Source organism: Emydura macquarii, unplaced genomic scaffold, assembly GCF_026122565.2.
Source record: "Emydura macquarii macquarii isolate MOO-44397 ecotype Brisbane River unplaced genomic scaffold, CSIRO-AGI_Emac_v2 contig_1451, whole genome shotgun sequence".
Lineage (NCBI taxonomy): Eukaryota > Metazoa > Chordata > Testudines > Chelidae > Emydura > Emydura macquarii.
Window position 1 is genome coordinate 22,001,047 of NW_027131588.1, and position 17,144 is coordinate 22,018,190.

Genomic DNA, 17,144 nt, shown 5'->3' on the forward strand with positions numbered 1-17,144 from the left:
ACTGTAGTAACGCAGCTGGTATGGAAAGGGCTGAATTCTCATGGGCAGGGAGTGATGGCCATAACCCCTCATGCATCACACTGGGAACATGCCTCTGCATACGTGCAACTCATTTGTTATTAGGGCTGGGCAGTTTCCCCCTTCTTGCTGTGAACATGTTCTTGAAAAGATCTGCAGGCCTGGGACTTTGACTTCAGCAGGGCAATGGAGCAATAAAGGGGAGGGCGACTGCTGTTCATTCTGTAATTCACCGAGCAGCAGGAAGGGGATGGCTGAAATCGTGGCTGTCCAGAGGGTGGAGGCGAAGGGGTGCGGGAGGGATAGAGGGGTCAGGACCCTAGAAGTCCAGAAGGACCTAGTGAGGAACCTGACAGCACTGCTTCTTTCCTCTGTGATGAGAAAAGAAGAGACGGGATTTCTGCTATGGATTGGCTGCACTGAGAACTTTGGGCTTGTGTAGCTGGGGAAAGATACCAGCACCCCAAAGAGCCAATCGAAGGACGTATCCAAGCGGTAGTAGTCAGATGAGCCTGTCACCCGCATGGGTTGTGGGAAAGGAACACCTTCACCGCTGTGCTATGGAAGAGAGAATTGAATTCCCCGGGGAGGGAGGCTTTCCGATATCAAATCCAGCCCTTCCGGTTGAAGAATCCCTTGTTGCCGTGCAGAGCTGTCATTAGCGGGCTGAAATCGAGAGCCTCTTCGTTAACATCCAAGCCCGTTTCGCATCCTAGTAGTGCCTGGTGGCTGGGTTTAAAACGCATTAAAGCCGCTTTGTCTTTTGTGTCTTTAATTCCCAGGACATAATCCTCACCTTAAAAGAGAAGCTCTCCATCCAGAGCATCGAGCACTTTGCGCTGGCCTTGGAAGAACAGTACAACATCTCCAAGCTCTACCTGCTGCATGAAGATGAACTTATCGAGCAGGTGGGTGCTGGCTGGGATGCTCCTGCGATGCCTGTCTGAGCGAGGCGGCATTCGTCATGCCATCCGTTTTGACGAGAGCCCAGCTGCTGACATTTCCCTGGACAAATCTGCAAGGCCGCTCAGCGTCTACAGACTAAGCGGGGAAGAGGAGGGCACGGTGGGAGCAGGAAAGGGGTGGGTTGGGGGGAAAAGAGGGAGTCACTGGCCGAGCGTTGGCTGGTGGGAGACCCAACCGTGAGCTCTTGAGTCAAACTGGGGACTTGTGGCAGCTATGTCTGCCCGGGGACGATGCTGTCATAGGTCTGCCTGTTGCACGCCTTCCCCGTGCGTTAGCTGGTGACGGTCCTAGGACCTGGCACTGCTGCTCTGGGGACATAACTGAGACACCGCCCGGCCAGCGCGCAAACGTTGGTCCACCTCGCTCCACTCATGGAGACAGCAAAGGGCAGCACTCGGGCTGGGCCTGCTGTGCTGTGGGGAAGGGCTTGTCACGGGTGGCCTGACTCGTCCTGCTGTCCTCGTTTCAGAGAGATTCAGGCTGGAAGGGAGCGTTCGAGCTGAACCCCGGGATATCACAGGCCCTTAAGTGTCGCCAGGATCCCCCTGAACAGAGCCCGAAGACTTCACTTACACTAAAGCGCTTCTGTCCTCGGGCGGCTAAGCCCTCGTGTGCCCCAGGCAGAGAGCAGGGGGACAAGCAGCGGCACTGCCCAAGGCCTCGGCAATGGCAGGAAATGCACGGTCTGTGACGTGCCCAGATAATCCCAGCAGGTGATCCAGGGCACACGCTGCAGAGGAAAATGAACCCCCCCCTCCAGGTCCCTGCTAATCTGACCTGGGGGGAAATTCTTTCCCAGCCCCGGTGATCAGTTTGACCCTGGGCACGTGAGCAAGATCCACCCATAGCGTTTCTAATTCTTGTCTTTGTACACCGGGCACTTCATGTTCCTAGCTGTGAGCTGAGACGCTGACCGGCCCTTCCTCGCTCCCTGACGTCTCACCGGTTGCTGAGCGGGCGCAAGGTGTTTGGGTTCACGCGTTAAGATCCCATTACTAAAAGCCATGCATACGTCTCTTTGGGAACATCTGTTTCATTCTAGTTGATGAGCCGGTTCCGGATTCATCCAAAATAAAACATGCTAATATAAACCAGGGACTTTTTTTTGAGGGAAGGTTTCATTGACATTTGGGTAGCGCGAACAGCACTTTAAAGAAAAGACAAGACACAGAGAAGATTAAAGTGCTTTCCTCCATTGCTGTAGTAGGGCCATGGAGATCCGTCTGTGGTGCAGGGTTTGTAGCATAACATAGTCACAAGATTTATATTTATGCCATTGAGACTGAGGTGCAGGTTCTGCCCCGAATTCTTACTGTCCCCGATGTCTGACGTGCTAAAATAGTGTGACGGGAATTTGGATTACATTCGCTTGTTGTATCCTGATCCAAATTAAACTGTCACCTCGCTGGGGCAGAGGTTCTACCGCTCTGTGCAGCTGTATGGCACTTGGCACAGTGGAGCCTCTGGGCCCAGCCCCAGTACAGATCAGTAATAATAATGGCTCTCCTGCGAGGTTGTGGGGTCTTTAATGGAGTATTGCGGTGGAGTGGCCTCCACTTCATCGGACTTTAATTCTCATGTGGCTTCCCTCCCGAAGAGTCACTAACGTCCCCTTGTCACTAGAGAGAGAGGCTGTCCTGCCACCACACCGGCCGCCAAGTGACTTGTTCCGTAGAGTTTGAAGGGCTGCCCTGTGTAAATTCATCGCACCCGGTTTATTCGACGAGCGAATCGCAGAGCTGCTGTTTTTAACACTCTTCGATTTTGTTCATTCCAGGTGGTCCAAAGGAAGGACTCCCATGACTACCGGTGTCTCTTCAGAATCTGCTTTATCCCGAAGGACCCATTGGACCTCCTACAAGAAGATCCAGTTACCTTTGAGTACCTTTATTTGCAGGTGAAAACGGAACATCCCATACTGTATCAATAACCTGTGCCGTTCTAAGGCCTGGCCTCCCGTTTAAGCTAAGGGTGTGATATTTCAAGCAGTATCGTTAAACTGGTGCCAAACGCCGTGTGGACGTTATTTTGCTTTGAGTGGCTTAGGTATTCCTGACCCAGCTGATTCCTAAACTCAACCCTGACTTGTTAATTACTCGCGCCGTTCGCATAGGGTTGACCCCCGCAAAAGCGGACCCCCAAGCAAATTCATTTCTTTTGACACCTGGCACATGCAAGTGAAGGCACTAGAACAAAGAGCTGATTTTGTGATTTGTTTGGGGGTTATTTTGGCTTCCTACTGTCTGCTCTGCCCCCTGTGCACGTTAACCTGGCTGTGTCCATTCTAGAGCTGCAGCGACGTGCTCCAGGAACGATTTGCTGTCGAAATGAAGTGCAGCGTGGCCCTGCGGCTGGCAGCGCTGCATATACAGGAGCGGATTTATGCTTGTGCCCAGCCTCAGAAAGTGTCTTTGAAATACATAGAGTAAGTGGACAGTTCTCTTCCGTGCTAGCCGGCCCGAGGCCCATGTGTCTTTTGTATTGTGGCTAGGATAGGCACCAGAGAAATGGAAGATGGGAACATGCTTTAATACTGATTCTGTGTATTGGTTACACGGATCCTCTTAGAGAGAGCTGAGTAGCAGTGTGAGGTGGCTGCAGAAAACCAGCTGTCTTATGTCTCTCTTCTAAACTGCTCGCATGGCATAATGGCTAGAAATGTCAGCAGGTGGGTGGGCTGAGATCTGTCTCTACAGCGGCAGTCCTGGAACGTGTTACATAGTTATCGTTCCACCTAAAATAAAGGTTGCCTCCTGTGGGCATGTTTATTGGGAGTCCTGAGTGCACTAGCCACTCAGGGCCGAGGAATTTATAGTAGCCAATCAGAATCATCATTGAACAGGGATTATGCAAATTCCTGTGCTCTGATTGGCTACTCCAGCCAGAGACCAGGACTTTGCATATTGACGTTTGGGAGAAGCAGAACTGTACACAAATCCTACGAACTCCATCCCTCAGCCAATCAGTTGTTTCATAGCTCAGAAATGTAACTCAGTATAATGTATAACAGCCCCCGGCAAACCTGTAGTGAGCATCTTCCCTCCTTTCCCTTCCCTTCCCTTCCCACAGCAGGCAGCACCTCCTGTCATGGGTCAGTCTGTGAAAACAACTTCACAACTAACACCTCTTTGCTCCAGAACAGCCCATACGTTTGTAGCCTGTTACCTGCAGAACTACAACAGCGCCCCCAGGTGTGCTAACGAATTATTATTTACAGTCAAACATACCACGTCCCAGCTAAGAAAGATCTAGACAGAAGCATCAAACAGCAAACTCCATGGTGTGCTTAATTAGTGAGTCATACTTCGTATGTTTGGCAAATTCTCCATTGGAACAAGTGGCCTATAATTTTACACTGGTGGGAACAATTCACTCAAAAGATACCAAAATATAATAATATTTTAAGCAAAGCAAAGTGCACCCTAAGAACAGAATCCTCAGTCCGTAAATTATGAGGCCAAATGACACCAATATAACAATCTAGTCTGACCACCTGTATGACACAGGCCAGAGAAACTCACCCGGGAATTTGTGCAACCAGCCCATAACTTCTCTTTGAGCTATAGCAATCTTCTCTGTCTTCGTGGCAGGAAGGATTGGGGAATAGAAAACTTTATATCTCCAACTTTACTCCGAAACATGAAAGGCAAAGACATCAAGAAAGCCATTAGCTTTCACATGAAGAGGAACCAAATCTTGCTGGACCCTAGACAAAAGGTAAAATCTACGCAGTGTATGTGAGCTAGCTCTATGAATGCCACCAAGGCCCGCCTCAGCGGGACTGAGCGGAGATAGTGCTGAAACCATGTTCTAATTTTCCTTTTCCAACCGGAGTCCTAACAGCCTTGCTACTTCATTTGATTTTGTTTTCCATGGGGGCTGCATTGCACATCTCTTTACTCTTCTCTCTCGGTCCCCGGCCTCTCCTTTGTTACAGCTGTTTCTCCCAGCGTTAGCATTGCTTGTGTGCTGCTTCTGCAGGTATATGCTGGCCCTTGCCACACAGGGCAGAAAGCAGACTCTTCCCAGTGTCTCCTTTTCCATAGCGTGCACTGGAACTGAATTACTGCCTATTAGAATATCTAGGCATAGAAGGGAAGCCATCTAGTTGGAGGCTGTTTTTTCTGTCTGTGTGTGTCTCCAATCCATCCAGTCCTGTGCATTGTACACGTCTGTTTAGAGCTAAATGAACAATTTAGAAACTCCTTTACCCGCACGCCTCACTTGTCACAGTGGTTGGTTTGTAACTTTCTCAGCAATATTTCTTCTCTTTCAAATCCAAGCACGTCCTCTCAGCAAGACAGGTGCGTCTGAGCTACCTGCAGATACTTGGAGACTTGAAAATGTATGGCGGGAAAATCTTTAACGCCACCCTAATGGTATGTGCCTTTCTTTGTTTGTGATTTTAGCAAGTCTTTGTTTTCTCAGACTGTCCATTCTGTGTCTGGGGTTACCATGCTGTGGAAAACAAACTCGTGCCGAGGGAGTACTTTTAAGTGCTATGCTTAACCTGACATTCCTCCTCTTGATTCAAGCTGACTGTCTGTAAAGCAGGATGTCTAATTTTAACAGCTGAGAGTCAAAAACAACCTATTAACCTGCTGCTGGGCCATCTCCCCTAGCTCTGCCCTGCCAGTAATACTGGCTTCCTCACCCATCACCTACTTTCTTTCAACCACCTTCATGTTTTCTCCCTGTTCTGCAGCCAAGCAGTTCCCTGCAAAAATCTGTAAAGCTGCTGCTACATGTCTTCCGTCACATTCCTCCCCAGCGTTCTCCTCTGCCACCATGCCTGCAGAACGCTCACTGCTGGGTGTGCTGGTGCTGCTGCTCCAGCTAAACCCAGTCATTTCTCCTCTACCCTTTCCAGCGCCGCATTATCAATCCTGGGACAGAACCCCAGCCCGTGTGAAGTGGCTTAGCGCCTTTGCAGTTCATACAGTAAAACCAAGCGCTGAGGAGCGGTTTATCTAGGTCGTGTTAAAAAAGCGCAGGTGTTACATTCGGTGCAGGCCCTTGCTCTTCAGATGTGATTGGTCCGTTGTTCCAGCCGCATGTTCTGATGCACTTCAAAGATCTTGGAATATTTTAAATGCCATTAAAAAATAAATTGAAGTTGATAAGGGCCAAGTTTTAATCTCCCCCTAAAAATGGATGTGTTCCTTTTGACAGAAGGCCTCCTGACATAAGGCGTGACTGCACCGTGGTCACAAACTTGGTTGACAGGTGGGATTGAACCAGGGACTTCCAGGGCTAACGTCATGAGCGGCTACAGTTTGAACTAGAGAGCGAGGTTCTAGAATCGGCAGCTGTAATGCTCCTGTTCTCTGAGGACCAGGCAGAGAACAGGCACATGCTACAAATGCTCACCATGTGGATTACTGTTGCTCTGTCCTTATTCACGCTGAGTAGGACTGGCTGAAAATGTTCCAGCTAGACTGGCAGTGGAAAAGTGGGGGGTTTTGAGTAAACTACATTTTTCCAGAAAAGCGTGGCAGGGTAGATAGGCAGCCTCCATTTAATCTCTGCCTCTGCGCTGATGTCCGTGAGCACCGTGTCTCCGACATTCCCAAATTAGAGCCACCCAAAAGGCAGGTTTGGGGGCCAGTAAAAGTTGGCTGCTTCCCCTAATTGAAACACGACGAGCGCCAATGCACACCACAGGAGTCTGCGTCCAACCATGTTCCCAGCTTCCTGTTTAGATTTCCACGGAGGCTGGATTCTAACCCCCCTGTCTCCGATAGCTACAGGACAGAGAATCATATGTCGCCTTGCTGGTCGGAGCCAAGTATGGAGTCAGCCAGATCATTAATAACAAGCTCAACATCATAACGACCATGGCAGAGTTTGCTAACATCAGCAGGCTAGAGCTCACCGAGGAGTCTGAGAAAGTGAGCATGGTAAAAATCTACCTTCAGGATGTGAAGGTAATTGCTGCGTCAAACGGTGCATGTCTTGGGGGGCGCTGCTCTTTGCTCTTGCTTTTTCAACTGTCTGACGCTCTGCTTTAATTCTCAATAACAACGAAGAGAGAGAAGTGTTTGTTTTGCTGTTTCTGTGATCTGAATGAATGCAGTGGTGGGATTTCTTTCCTAGTTACATTGCAATGTATCCCTGGCTATCAGGACCAATTCTCCCGAGTGCCTAGCTGTTTGACCCTCTAGCATACTGTATTTATCATAGTTTAACTGTCACTTGAACAGAGAACCCTTAGAAAAGATGCAACACGGTCAAAGAAAATGAGATTCCTTTTAAAAATGTTCCATTGTCCTTTGCCAGTCGGCCACTGGGCATAAAATACAAATCTCTTTCCCTTTCCTCCTTGTGGCCCACTCTGGAATACACCTTGCCATGTCTGGGACAGGATGGGGGACGGAGAATGTCCTTTTATTTAGTACGCATCTCTCCTATTCGCGTAGGGGACCCCGTTTGAACAATCCAAAATGTTTTTATTGTTCCAGCTGCTGACGCTGTTGCTGGAATCAAACAGTGCCAAAGATCTCGCCTGCCTTATCGCAGGCTACTACAGGTTGTATGTGGACTCGGGCGTCTCCATATTCGTCTGGGGTGAGAATGAGCAGCAGGCTCACCGCATCTCCACAGAGGAAGGTAAGATCTAGTCACCTTTTCAACAGTGGGTAGTGAGTGAGGAAGCAGCTTGGCTGATGATTTAGGAGCATTTGTCAGCGCAGACACATGCAAGGTGCAGAGTAATAATAGTAATGTTTATTATAATAATAATAATATAATAAGCCACATGAAGAGGGACAATTCCCCAACTGTCTTGCACTGGGGAAGACACCTGTTCCACACACCCCCACCCATCCTAGCCACAGGTGTGTGGTATGGGGAGGCACCTGTCCGCCACCATGGGAAATAAAACTAGTCAAAATGCAATCATCGCATGCCCACAGTTTAAACATCAACTTTTTCCCAAGAGCAGGGATTGAACTTGCTTCACCGCATAGTACGCGCTGGCAGCCAGTGTCTCGTCCCCTTGTGCTTCTACAATCAGTTCCCTCAATGGCCCCGGTTCCTCTCTCTGGGCTTTCACCAGCCAGGAGGGAAGTGGAGCTGAGTCACATACTGTGTGTTGCCCCAGCCTCTTCAGCGCTCCAGCACAAGTCACGGGCTGAAACTCGAGGAGGAAGACTCTGCGTCTGTTTCCAGACTGGGTCCCCGACCTCTGGTAGCACTGGTGGTTGGATTATGCACTAGGAATTATTTGGGGGAAATTCTCTGGCCTGTGTTACACAGGAGGCCGGTTAGATGATCAAATGGTCTCTTCTGACCTTGGGATCTGTGTCTCTATGGGCCCTCTGGCTTCCTGGCACTTTGAGGATGCCAGGACACAATGCATGGCACGGTTCCCTGCCCTTCCCACCAGCCATTGCTGCTGCAACTCCAGGAAACAAGGAATGACCCATTGCCCAGTCCCAGAGAAACTGGGCTTTGACGTTTTGCCTTCCCTCTCTGGCCTCCAAGGCGTAGGATTCCTGGGCTGGCAGGCAGGGCCAGGCGGGGCCAGGGTGCAGATAGCTTGTGAAATGTTATGAATGAAAGAAAAATCCGTCTGGGTCCTGCTGCACCTGTGATTGGGTCCGCAGTTCTGGCAGCAGCCAGTCTGTCGGGAAGAGGAAGAGGGGCTGGAGTCCCTACAGAAGCGGGAGCTGCGGGGTGCTGAGCCCTGATTAATTCTGTCCTTTGTTGTACAGCACCTGACACAGTAGGGTCCCTGCCATGATTGTCACCTTTGGGCACTACCCCAATATAAATGTTTGTTAACAATCATCATCATAGTGTGACAGTTGCGTTGCCCACTCGCATGTGTCTGCTACAGCAGAGTCAATTGCAGTAAATTAGCAGGTGCGTATTCTCTAGTCCACCGCCTACTGCTGCACTAATTCTGCATATTCCTTCTTCTCTACGGATAGAGAATATTCTTCAAAAAACCAATAACCTAGGCACATCCTTGGCCTCCTTTTCTCAGTGACTTCACAATGTAGGAGTTGCCACTACTGAGCAAATGAGAGGCATAATCAATCTCTCTCTCTCTCTCTCTCTCTCGATCTCAAGCAGGAGAAGAGAGGTTCTTTCATCTCCCTATTTGGCACTGATGTGACTGGGCGTCCACAATTCATGAAGGGTGTTGCTCAGTAGGAGAGGGTTCAGAGAACAGCCACAAGAACAATTAAAGGATTAGAAAACCTGCCTTGTAGTGATAGGCGCATGGAGCTCAACTTTTTTAGCTTAGCAAAGCGGTTGATCACAGCCAATATTTATTCTACATGGAGCATAAATATTTAATAAAAAGCTTTTTAATCTAGCAGACACGATCCAATGGCTGGACGTTGAAGCTAGGCAAAGTCAGACTGGAAATAGGGCGTGAAGTTTTAACAGTGAGCGTGACTGACAACCCTCGGTGAGTTGGTCCAATGGCTAGTGATGGAGAGTCCACCACAATTTGTAAATCAAGGCTGGCTCTTTTCTAACAGATCTGCTGTAGTTCCAACCGCAATGACTGCAGGAATCTCGGTGGCCTGTGTCCTAAGGGAAGTAAGATTAGGCGGTCACAGTGACTCTCTTCTGGCCTGGGAATCTAGGCATTAGACTGTATTAGTGACCAGCCCCAGCACTAGCGTCCGCATTCAGCCGCAAGGTGGGACCTGGCTGCAGCGTGCCGGCCGTGGCCCTGTGTGACAGGCTGGGCTTCCCTCTCGTTTGTTCCGAACCACAGCAATGAGCGGGTCTGTCTTTAGCAAGTGGGTTGAATTGCTGCTGGTTTTGTGCCAGTCCAGATTTCATAGCCTGCGGTTTGCATTGGTCTGTGCTAACAGCAGGCACCGTGTCTTCCAATTGCAGGGTATGAGTCTCGAACCTGCAGCGACTCCGAAGATTCCTGGGTACTGGATTCCTCTGCGGAGTGCTTTTCAGACCCCCCCTGGCTGAAACCCAGCAGTGGCCAACGTCTGCGTGAGCAGGAGGAAGAGCAGGACGAGTTCCCTGGGCTGGAGCCAGAGAGCAGAAACCCTGGAGGGGGGAGCCCGGGCGACAACGTGACGGACAGCGCATCCGAAGCCTCTGACTCGGCCAACACCGAGAGCAGAGGATGCAAGACCAGTGGCTCGAGTGACTCGATGGACGCTCTGGAGGAGGACGACTTGGAGACCTGCTCCAGCAGCAGGCCAGAGTTATTCCAGTTTTTCACCCCCACTGTCCAAGAACTCAGCAGCCAAGACAAGAGCTTCTTCGCGCTAGACCGCGGAGAGGGAAGCGGCCGGGCAGACTCTGAAGATTTCCTTTGTTTCTTGCAGCTGTCCCAAGTAGCCCGTCCTGCGTCTGAGCAGACAGGCCCCGAGCAGAGGGGGGAGAATGAAAAGGATGCGTCCGCTCTGAAGACCAAGCTGTCGGAGGACAACGTGATTGAGTATTACAGCCTCTGCTCCAACATCTCCCCAGCCAGCAATGGAGAGCGGAGCGTCGTCAATCATGGCCCAGGGAACGGCTCTTTGAAGGACCTGCTGGCTAAATCAGGCCAACAGAAGGGACTCTGTGACACAGAGCCAAAAGCAGAGGTGAACCACTTCATCCTGCACCCGCCTCCAGGCTTCGGGGACACCAGCTCCGAGGACGAATTCTACGACGCCGCGGACAGGCTGACCCCGACAGACGCTCTGGCAGGTGCGCCCAGAAAAGAGGTTATGTAACAAATCATCTCACTGGGGCAGAGACTTCCTCTGACCCTGTGCGCCTCGCTCAACCGGCCCTGCTCCTTACTAGGGCGCTCTGGGTGGTACGGCTAGACCAGTGATGGATGATAGACCTGGGGGCGGTCATGCGTCAGAGCCACATTTCAGAGAGCGCATCCTCCTTGCTCAGTTTCCCAAGGTTTTGACTCGCAGGCAGCTGCATGCAGAAACGTTAAACGTCCTTCTCCAAGCATGAATCCCTCGCAGGCAGAAATGCCATGCAGAGAGAGCGGGGAGGAGCACGTCGCCATCAGAGCTGTATCGTTGGGGGGGATTTTTCAGCAGCACCCATGTGGGTTTGGCACACCAGTCCCAGTGAAAGTCAATGGAATTTGTGTCCCTAAGACACTTCGGCATTCTCAAAACCCCGCCCGTTATCACAAGAACACCAGAGTAGACATATATGTAACACGCATGTTAGTTAAAGGCACACGTGTCTTTAAGCCTCTGTAGTATCCATGTGAGTTTGCTGTGTACATGACGCACTTTTCAAAGTGCGCGGGGTCCCCACGAATGCCATGGGAGGTGCCGCTGGCTGAGAGGCTGACAGCTGTGATAGGGGGTGGCGTGGGCTGGCAGGAACCGGGGAGGTGTTGATACAGGAGCAGGCCAGAAGAAAAGGAAGTGGGAAAGCCATGTAGGGACCAAGTGGTTCAGTGCAGGGAGCGGGAGGGAGGAGATGCTGTGTGTTGGTCGGAGGTGCCAAGGAAGGAAATAGGGACCCATTCCTGCCAGGTTGGCCTGATCCCTGACCCCGAGTGATGAGTCATAAACGTTCTTAAAACCTAAGGAAATTCCCCGACTAAAAATTGAAAGAATCTATCACTTAACTCAGCCCGAAAGTCTCAGAAGAACACATGGCATCTCCCCGTCAGACAAAAACGTTAGTCTGGAGATTATAAATTACCTTTCCATTTTACAACCCGCCCGGCCCCCTCCCAGTTCAAATAGTGACAATACAGCAAGGCATAGCTAAGGGCACTCACCCAGTCTTTAACTTTCCCTGCCAGCTCCAACCTGACAACAGCTGGAAATTAGCTGGTTGTGTGTGCTAGGCTGACATTCGTATAACCTTGAGACCTGCCCTTTGTGTCTATGAGGCTCACTCTGCCTTTCAGTGCACCAGTGACCCACTAGAGAGCATGGTAGGGGCCCCTTGTGCCCATTTATTATTAAAGGTTACATTTTAACCCAAGTTGTTAAAGATAAGGGTGCAATAAAACCCAGCTTAGTTCTCAGGTTCAACCCTCTGGGTCAGTTGCAGAAAATGTATTTCCTAGAGGACCATTAGGTGACACTGCAGATGATACGACCAAACTTTATTAAAAAGAAAAATGATTAGTGAAGCAGACAGGCATGCAGTTAGCACTTACACAATGCTACAGTTATACTCTCGCTTCAAGCTGAAATGATGTGTCAAAGGGTGACCAGTCCCCTGACAACAGACTGAGGTTCAGCCTGATAATCCTGGAACCGAACCCGACCTTCTTCATGTTCATTGGAGCTCTCTTGCAATTTGGAAAACCACTCCTTTTAGAAGTAACATGAAACTGCCCTTTACCAGAGTTATATTTCTGCCACCTCCTTATGGGCTCTTTACATTGGCCATGATTTAAATCAGGAGCTGCACCCCATCCCTCCCATACTTTCAATGAAATAGTCACAATTCTCAAAAACACTCATTTTAAAACCCGCGAAAACCAGGTACAATGGGTCACATCCTTGCTAATTCTTACTTTCCCATAACTCTGTCTCCAATTTATCTCTAACTGTCTCACACTAGCAACTTCAATTCTCCATGCTCCTGTATGCTTAGGTCCCAGACCTAACTTCTGCTTGGTTCTTAGCCTAAACCATCCTATAACTAACCCCTCTGTGCTGATCCACACAGCATACACATGTGTTACAGCCACCATCTACAGAGCTTTAGTTCAAGTTTTCCAGTTCAAAGCGCATGATTTAGCTTTGAAGGTTCCCCAGTTCAGTCCTGGGTGAGTCAGTCAAGATGGCAGCCATCCTCTCTGCATGCTTGTCATCAGTCCAGGAGACCCCATGAACAAGCCTGAGCTCTGTGTGTGTTGCCACTTGCACACACGTGTGTTGTACACTCCCATTTTCTCACCTTTGTATTCTCTTCTTTCCTGGCAGGCTCCAAGGCGCTGTCCCGGGAGGGGAAAGGCGATTCCTGCTTCCTGAAGAAGTCGAGATGCTGCAAGCTGGGGGAAAGCTGGATGTCGAGACAAACTACAAGGGAGAAGCACCGGAAGGAGAAGGAGCTGAAGCATACCAAGAGCCTGAGAAAGCGGAGATCTTTCCTACAAACGGATTACACGTCGCAGGTTACCTTCCCGTTGGCTCCATCCCACTCCCTGGAGAGCGTCAGTGACGCATGCTGCTACGAAAGGGAGCCCCAGCTGTCCTTCATCTCTCTCACTCCCATGACATCCTCCTCGAACGACACCAGCGGGGACCCTGCTCTGCTGGAAGCCAAGACCTTTGCCCAGCTAGGGCCTCAGAGAGAAGCCGAGAGTAAAAACCCTTCATCTGACTTAATGGAAATGGAGCCGGACACCATGGAAACCAAATCAATCACCAGCTCGGTCATCTCTTCCATTTCAGCCATTCGTCTCCAGGATGGCCAGGAAGGGAAAGAAAATTTGGACCTAAGCCCGTTGTCCAGCTGTGCCGAGAACAGCCTCGGCCCTCTGGGGTCTGCATGCGCGCTTGACAGTGGCTGCGTGAGTCCTTCGGAAATAGCCTTTCCTTTGGCAGACATTCGAGACCTTCCCCCCGAAGAAGCAGGAGACACCTGGGACTGTCGTCACCTGTTTTCTGAAACGGAGGATGGCTGTATGACCAGCACGGTGCCACAAGAACAGCCAATCCCAGAGGGGGCCATGGAGGCTGTGGGAACCCAGCATGAACTCGACACATCTGAACATCAGGGCGAAGGAATACCTGCGTGCACTGAGCCCGTGCTCTCTCCATTGGGGTGCTACAGAGACAAGCCGTTGCCTCTGGATCCTCCGTCCAGTGCTGGTCAGGGAGGAACGTGTGAACAGCTTGTGCCACCCTCTTCCTTAGCAAGGGGAACAGCTGAGCCCGCTCGCCGTGCAGCGAAGCGAGATGCTGAAATGGCATCTGGAGAGAAAACCAGCAAGCGCCTAACTGAAGAATCCTTAAAAAAAGTGGAAGATAAAAAACACCTGGGTTTCTCTAATGCTACTGATCTGCTTTTGACCTTCAACGGAGCCTCGGGGATAATAACCCGCCTCTCGTGGCTTTCGTTTGGAATGAGAACAGACCAAGCCATGCCCTGTCAACAGACAAGCCCTCAGCAGGGCGGCATAGAAGAAGCCCCCCCAGCAGATACTGACCAAGGCTTTCAAGCCATTGATCACAGTTCCTGCAAAGAAGGGTATTCCGGCTCTGAGGCCCTAAGGAAGGAAACGCATTTTTCCTCAGCTTCTCAGGAAGTGCGTCCTCCTCCAGAGCTGGTTGGTGGCCAGAGCCCAGAGGAGAGAGACCCCGGAGAAGAGGCACCACGTGTGTATGGTAGCTACAAACAGCCCCGAGAGGAGACTACAGAGCAAAGAAAGGACAGCCCCGTAAACGCATCGCCGGGGCTAAAGTCTCCTTCCCCCAAAGATGCCAGCGGTGCATCAGCACACGGAGAAGAAAACCACAGTTCAGATCAATCCCTTCTTCCTTTGAACCATGAAAAATATGCACCAGTGTTTACCAGCTGCAACACAACTCATCCTGTGGGCTTTACCAGTGTTAAGGGGACCCGCTTCCCGAAAGCTGGGATGGACACATGCAGCTGCCAGTTGTCTTATGCCAGCTGCTTCCAGGGGTTAGACGATGACCTGGACTATGAGAGCATCGATTCTGCACATGGCCCTTCCTCAGGGCCTTTAACAACCCCACCATCTGCCGGAAGCTTGTCCTTTCTAGGCCGGAGCCCTTCCCGGACCGCTGAAGACAGTAACGGTGTTAACTCTAAGCCTGACGTGAGTGAAAATTGCCCACGGCCAGAACCTCACGCTGAAGTTCTGGGTCAGTTAAAAGAGCGAGTGTGGAAGACACCGGCTGACTTCTCTCCATTCCTGGTGAACGTGGCGGAGCTGCAGGAGATTGTCGGGCAGTTCTCCGGAAACCGAACGAAGCATCCTCGAGACATGTGTGCAGAACATTATTCTGAACACAAGCACGTGCTCTGCGCGGAGTCCCGAAAGCTGATGGCCAGCTGCCAGAAGGTCCTACAGCCGGGCCGGCCTTCAGAAGAGCTGCCAGGCATATTCCACGAGACCTTCCAGGACCTCCTCCGACTGACAGCGCTGTGTTTCCGGTTCACAAATTGTGGGCTGTGCGTGCAACGCCACAAGGAGCTCACGGTCAATCTGAAGGACGTGGTTTGCACCTACCAGCAGTTTGTCCACGCTGCTCACCAGTCGGGGGGGAAGGACTGGCACGACGTAAGTGCAAAGCTGCTAGCACGCCAGTGTACGGCCCTGACTGCAGCCGTGTTCTGTCTAACCCAGCAGTTCAGGGCAGCGCCGTCGGTGTGAAGACAGCCGCTCTGTTAGACTGACTCTTCTACTCATGTACCGTTGACAGGAAAGTACCCAACAACTGTTTACTGTATAAACCATTAACCCAATAAAATATCTCCTGCAGAAAAGCTCCCTGAGTCATTCAGCAGCCTGGCCGCACGCCTCGAGCCGTGATTATGCACAAGACTCAGCCGAGTTTGGGCAAGCTGCCCTGTTTGCTTACACGAGGACTTTCCAGTCCATCAGTGCGTAGTGAGGGGAGGGCCACAGCCCATGCACCCGCTCAGTCCGGATACAAAATAATGGTCCTGAATGCAGATTGTGGCTCCAGTTTGGAGTGTTTCCTAGGGAGCGCAGGGTGTCTTCCCACCTCACTTTACATTTTAGAAACTGTAACAGACATTAAATGGAACGTAGCTCCCGGCGGGAGGCTCAGATCTGCGTTCTGCACCCCAGCTGGTGGCCAGAGGCAGAGGGAGGCTGTAGGAAACTGATTTGGTAGAATCAGAATGCGGTACCTGCAGCGCTGGCGCTGGGGAGGGACAAGCATATCTCCTTGTCATCTCTCCAGGGCCCGGGAACCTAGGCCGACGCTTTCCCAGGGAAGCCCTGGCCCCAGGCCCATCCCCTTGCTGATGCTGAAGGAGGAAGTCAGCAGCAGAATGCCAGCTAGCCATGTAAGAACGGTATAAAAATTGCCTAGCAGAGGGAAAAGCAGCCCCCGGAGCAGCTGTCCTGCTGCTTTCACCCCCCATCATTAAGGGCCGGAAGGCCCAGTGTGACTGTCTTGTTACCAGTCTGGCCGGCCATCACGTGCTATTTGGCCCAATCAGTCGTGCCTTCCATTGGAGGCTCTCCATAACAAACGCCTCCCTCCCCCGGCAGCCCCGGGGGCTAGGGAAACGTTGCCTCTGCTTGCCCGGTGAGAAGACAGTGGGAGGGGAAGCGGGACGTGCTCACTATTCGGCACTCCTCTGCTTCGCTGGAGCCAGGGAGGGCCGTGGCTGGCCGAGATGCTTGCAGCCAGCAATGGGACATGGAGGTTCTCAGCCCCTCTGCAAATCAGCCACTAACTGGGCTGGCCACGTTTGAAAATTCAGGCTTGAGGTGGCTGCCCACGGGTGCAAGGAAGGGTGGGGCAGAACCAGGACCCATGCTGCACCCACTGGCCCCTGCTGTTTCCCCTTGATCCCGGACATAAATGTAGGTCGTGAACAGAGCCAGAGCGGGGGGGCCTAGCCCCTCGGCTGCACGTGTAGGAGGAGGGGGGGGGGCAGGCATTGCACCACCTTCGGTCACACTGGCTGGGGGGTGGGGGGGATGCACCAAGGACAGAAAGGGCGCTCGCTGGAAGGTGGACTCCACACCGCTGTGCACCCGTGGTACTTCACCATGGTAGACTGGGGCCTGTGGGAGACCAGACACCCACGGCCAGGCCACGGCCGCCTGGCGCAGCGGGATCCAGGGGCAGTGAGATACTAGTGGCGTAACAGCTACCGAGTACAAATTGTGCTGCTCGTTGGTTAAACTGCTGCCTGAACTCTACAATGTATTGAGCCGCATAAGCCCCGCGCTGAGGCAGGGCGGGTCTAGTATCCCCATTGTACAGATGGGAACTGAGGCCCAGCAAGGCTAAATGACTCTCACCATCTACAGCCGCTTGGAACTGTTTGTTAGTGAAGGTCTTTAAATCCCTTGGGGCCGATTCCCACATACGGTAAGGCCCCCGGCTACATCTCTGGCAGCATAAAGGAGTCCTAGCGTGGGGGGGGGGGGGGGGTGCTGCGCTGCAGCTGGGGTTGTTGCGTGCAGCCCCTGTGGACAAACCTGCGCTAGCTGCACTTCAGACAATAGC

At 51.6% G+C, this 17,144-nt stretch overlaps 1 protein-coding gene across 2 annotated transcripts in view; it reads left to right on the top strand.

Annotated features, from left to right (window-relative positions):
• Positions 1 to 15,409, top strand: part of FRMPD1 (FERM and PDZ domain containing 1) — a 53,738-nt gene extending 38,329 nt beyond the window's left edge. Inside the window, exons 9-17 of one of the 2 annotated variants that reach the window (XM_067553344.1) lie at positions 801 to 926; positions 2,762 to 2,881; positions 3,273 to 3,409; positions 4,575 to 4,701; positions 5,268 to 5,363; positions 6,729 to 6,911; positions 7,446 to 7,593; positions 9,847 to 10,665; positions 12,882 to 15,409. In XM_067553344.1, the coding sequence (XP_067409445.1) occupies positions 801 to 926; positions 2,762 to 2,881; positions 3,273 to 3,409; positions 4,575 to 4,701; positions 5,268 to 5,363; positions 6,729 to 6,911; positions 7,446 to 7,593; positions 9,847 to 10,665; positions 12,882 to 15,304 (4,179 nt within the window). In that variant the 3' untranslated portion in view covers positions 15,305 to 15,409. The remainder of the gene's footprint in view (positions 1 to 800; positions 927 to 2,761; positions 2,882 to 3,272; positions 3,410 to 4,574; positions 4,702 to 5,267; positions 5,364 to 6,728; positions 6,912 to 7,445; positions 7,594 to 9,846; positions 10,666 to 12,881) is intronic. The other variant, XM_067553345.1, reaches the window with a different exon arrangement.
• The last annotated feature ends 1,735 nt before the right edge of the window (positions 15,410 to 17,144 follow it).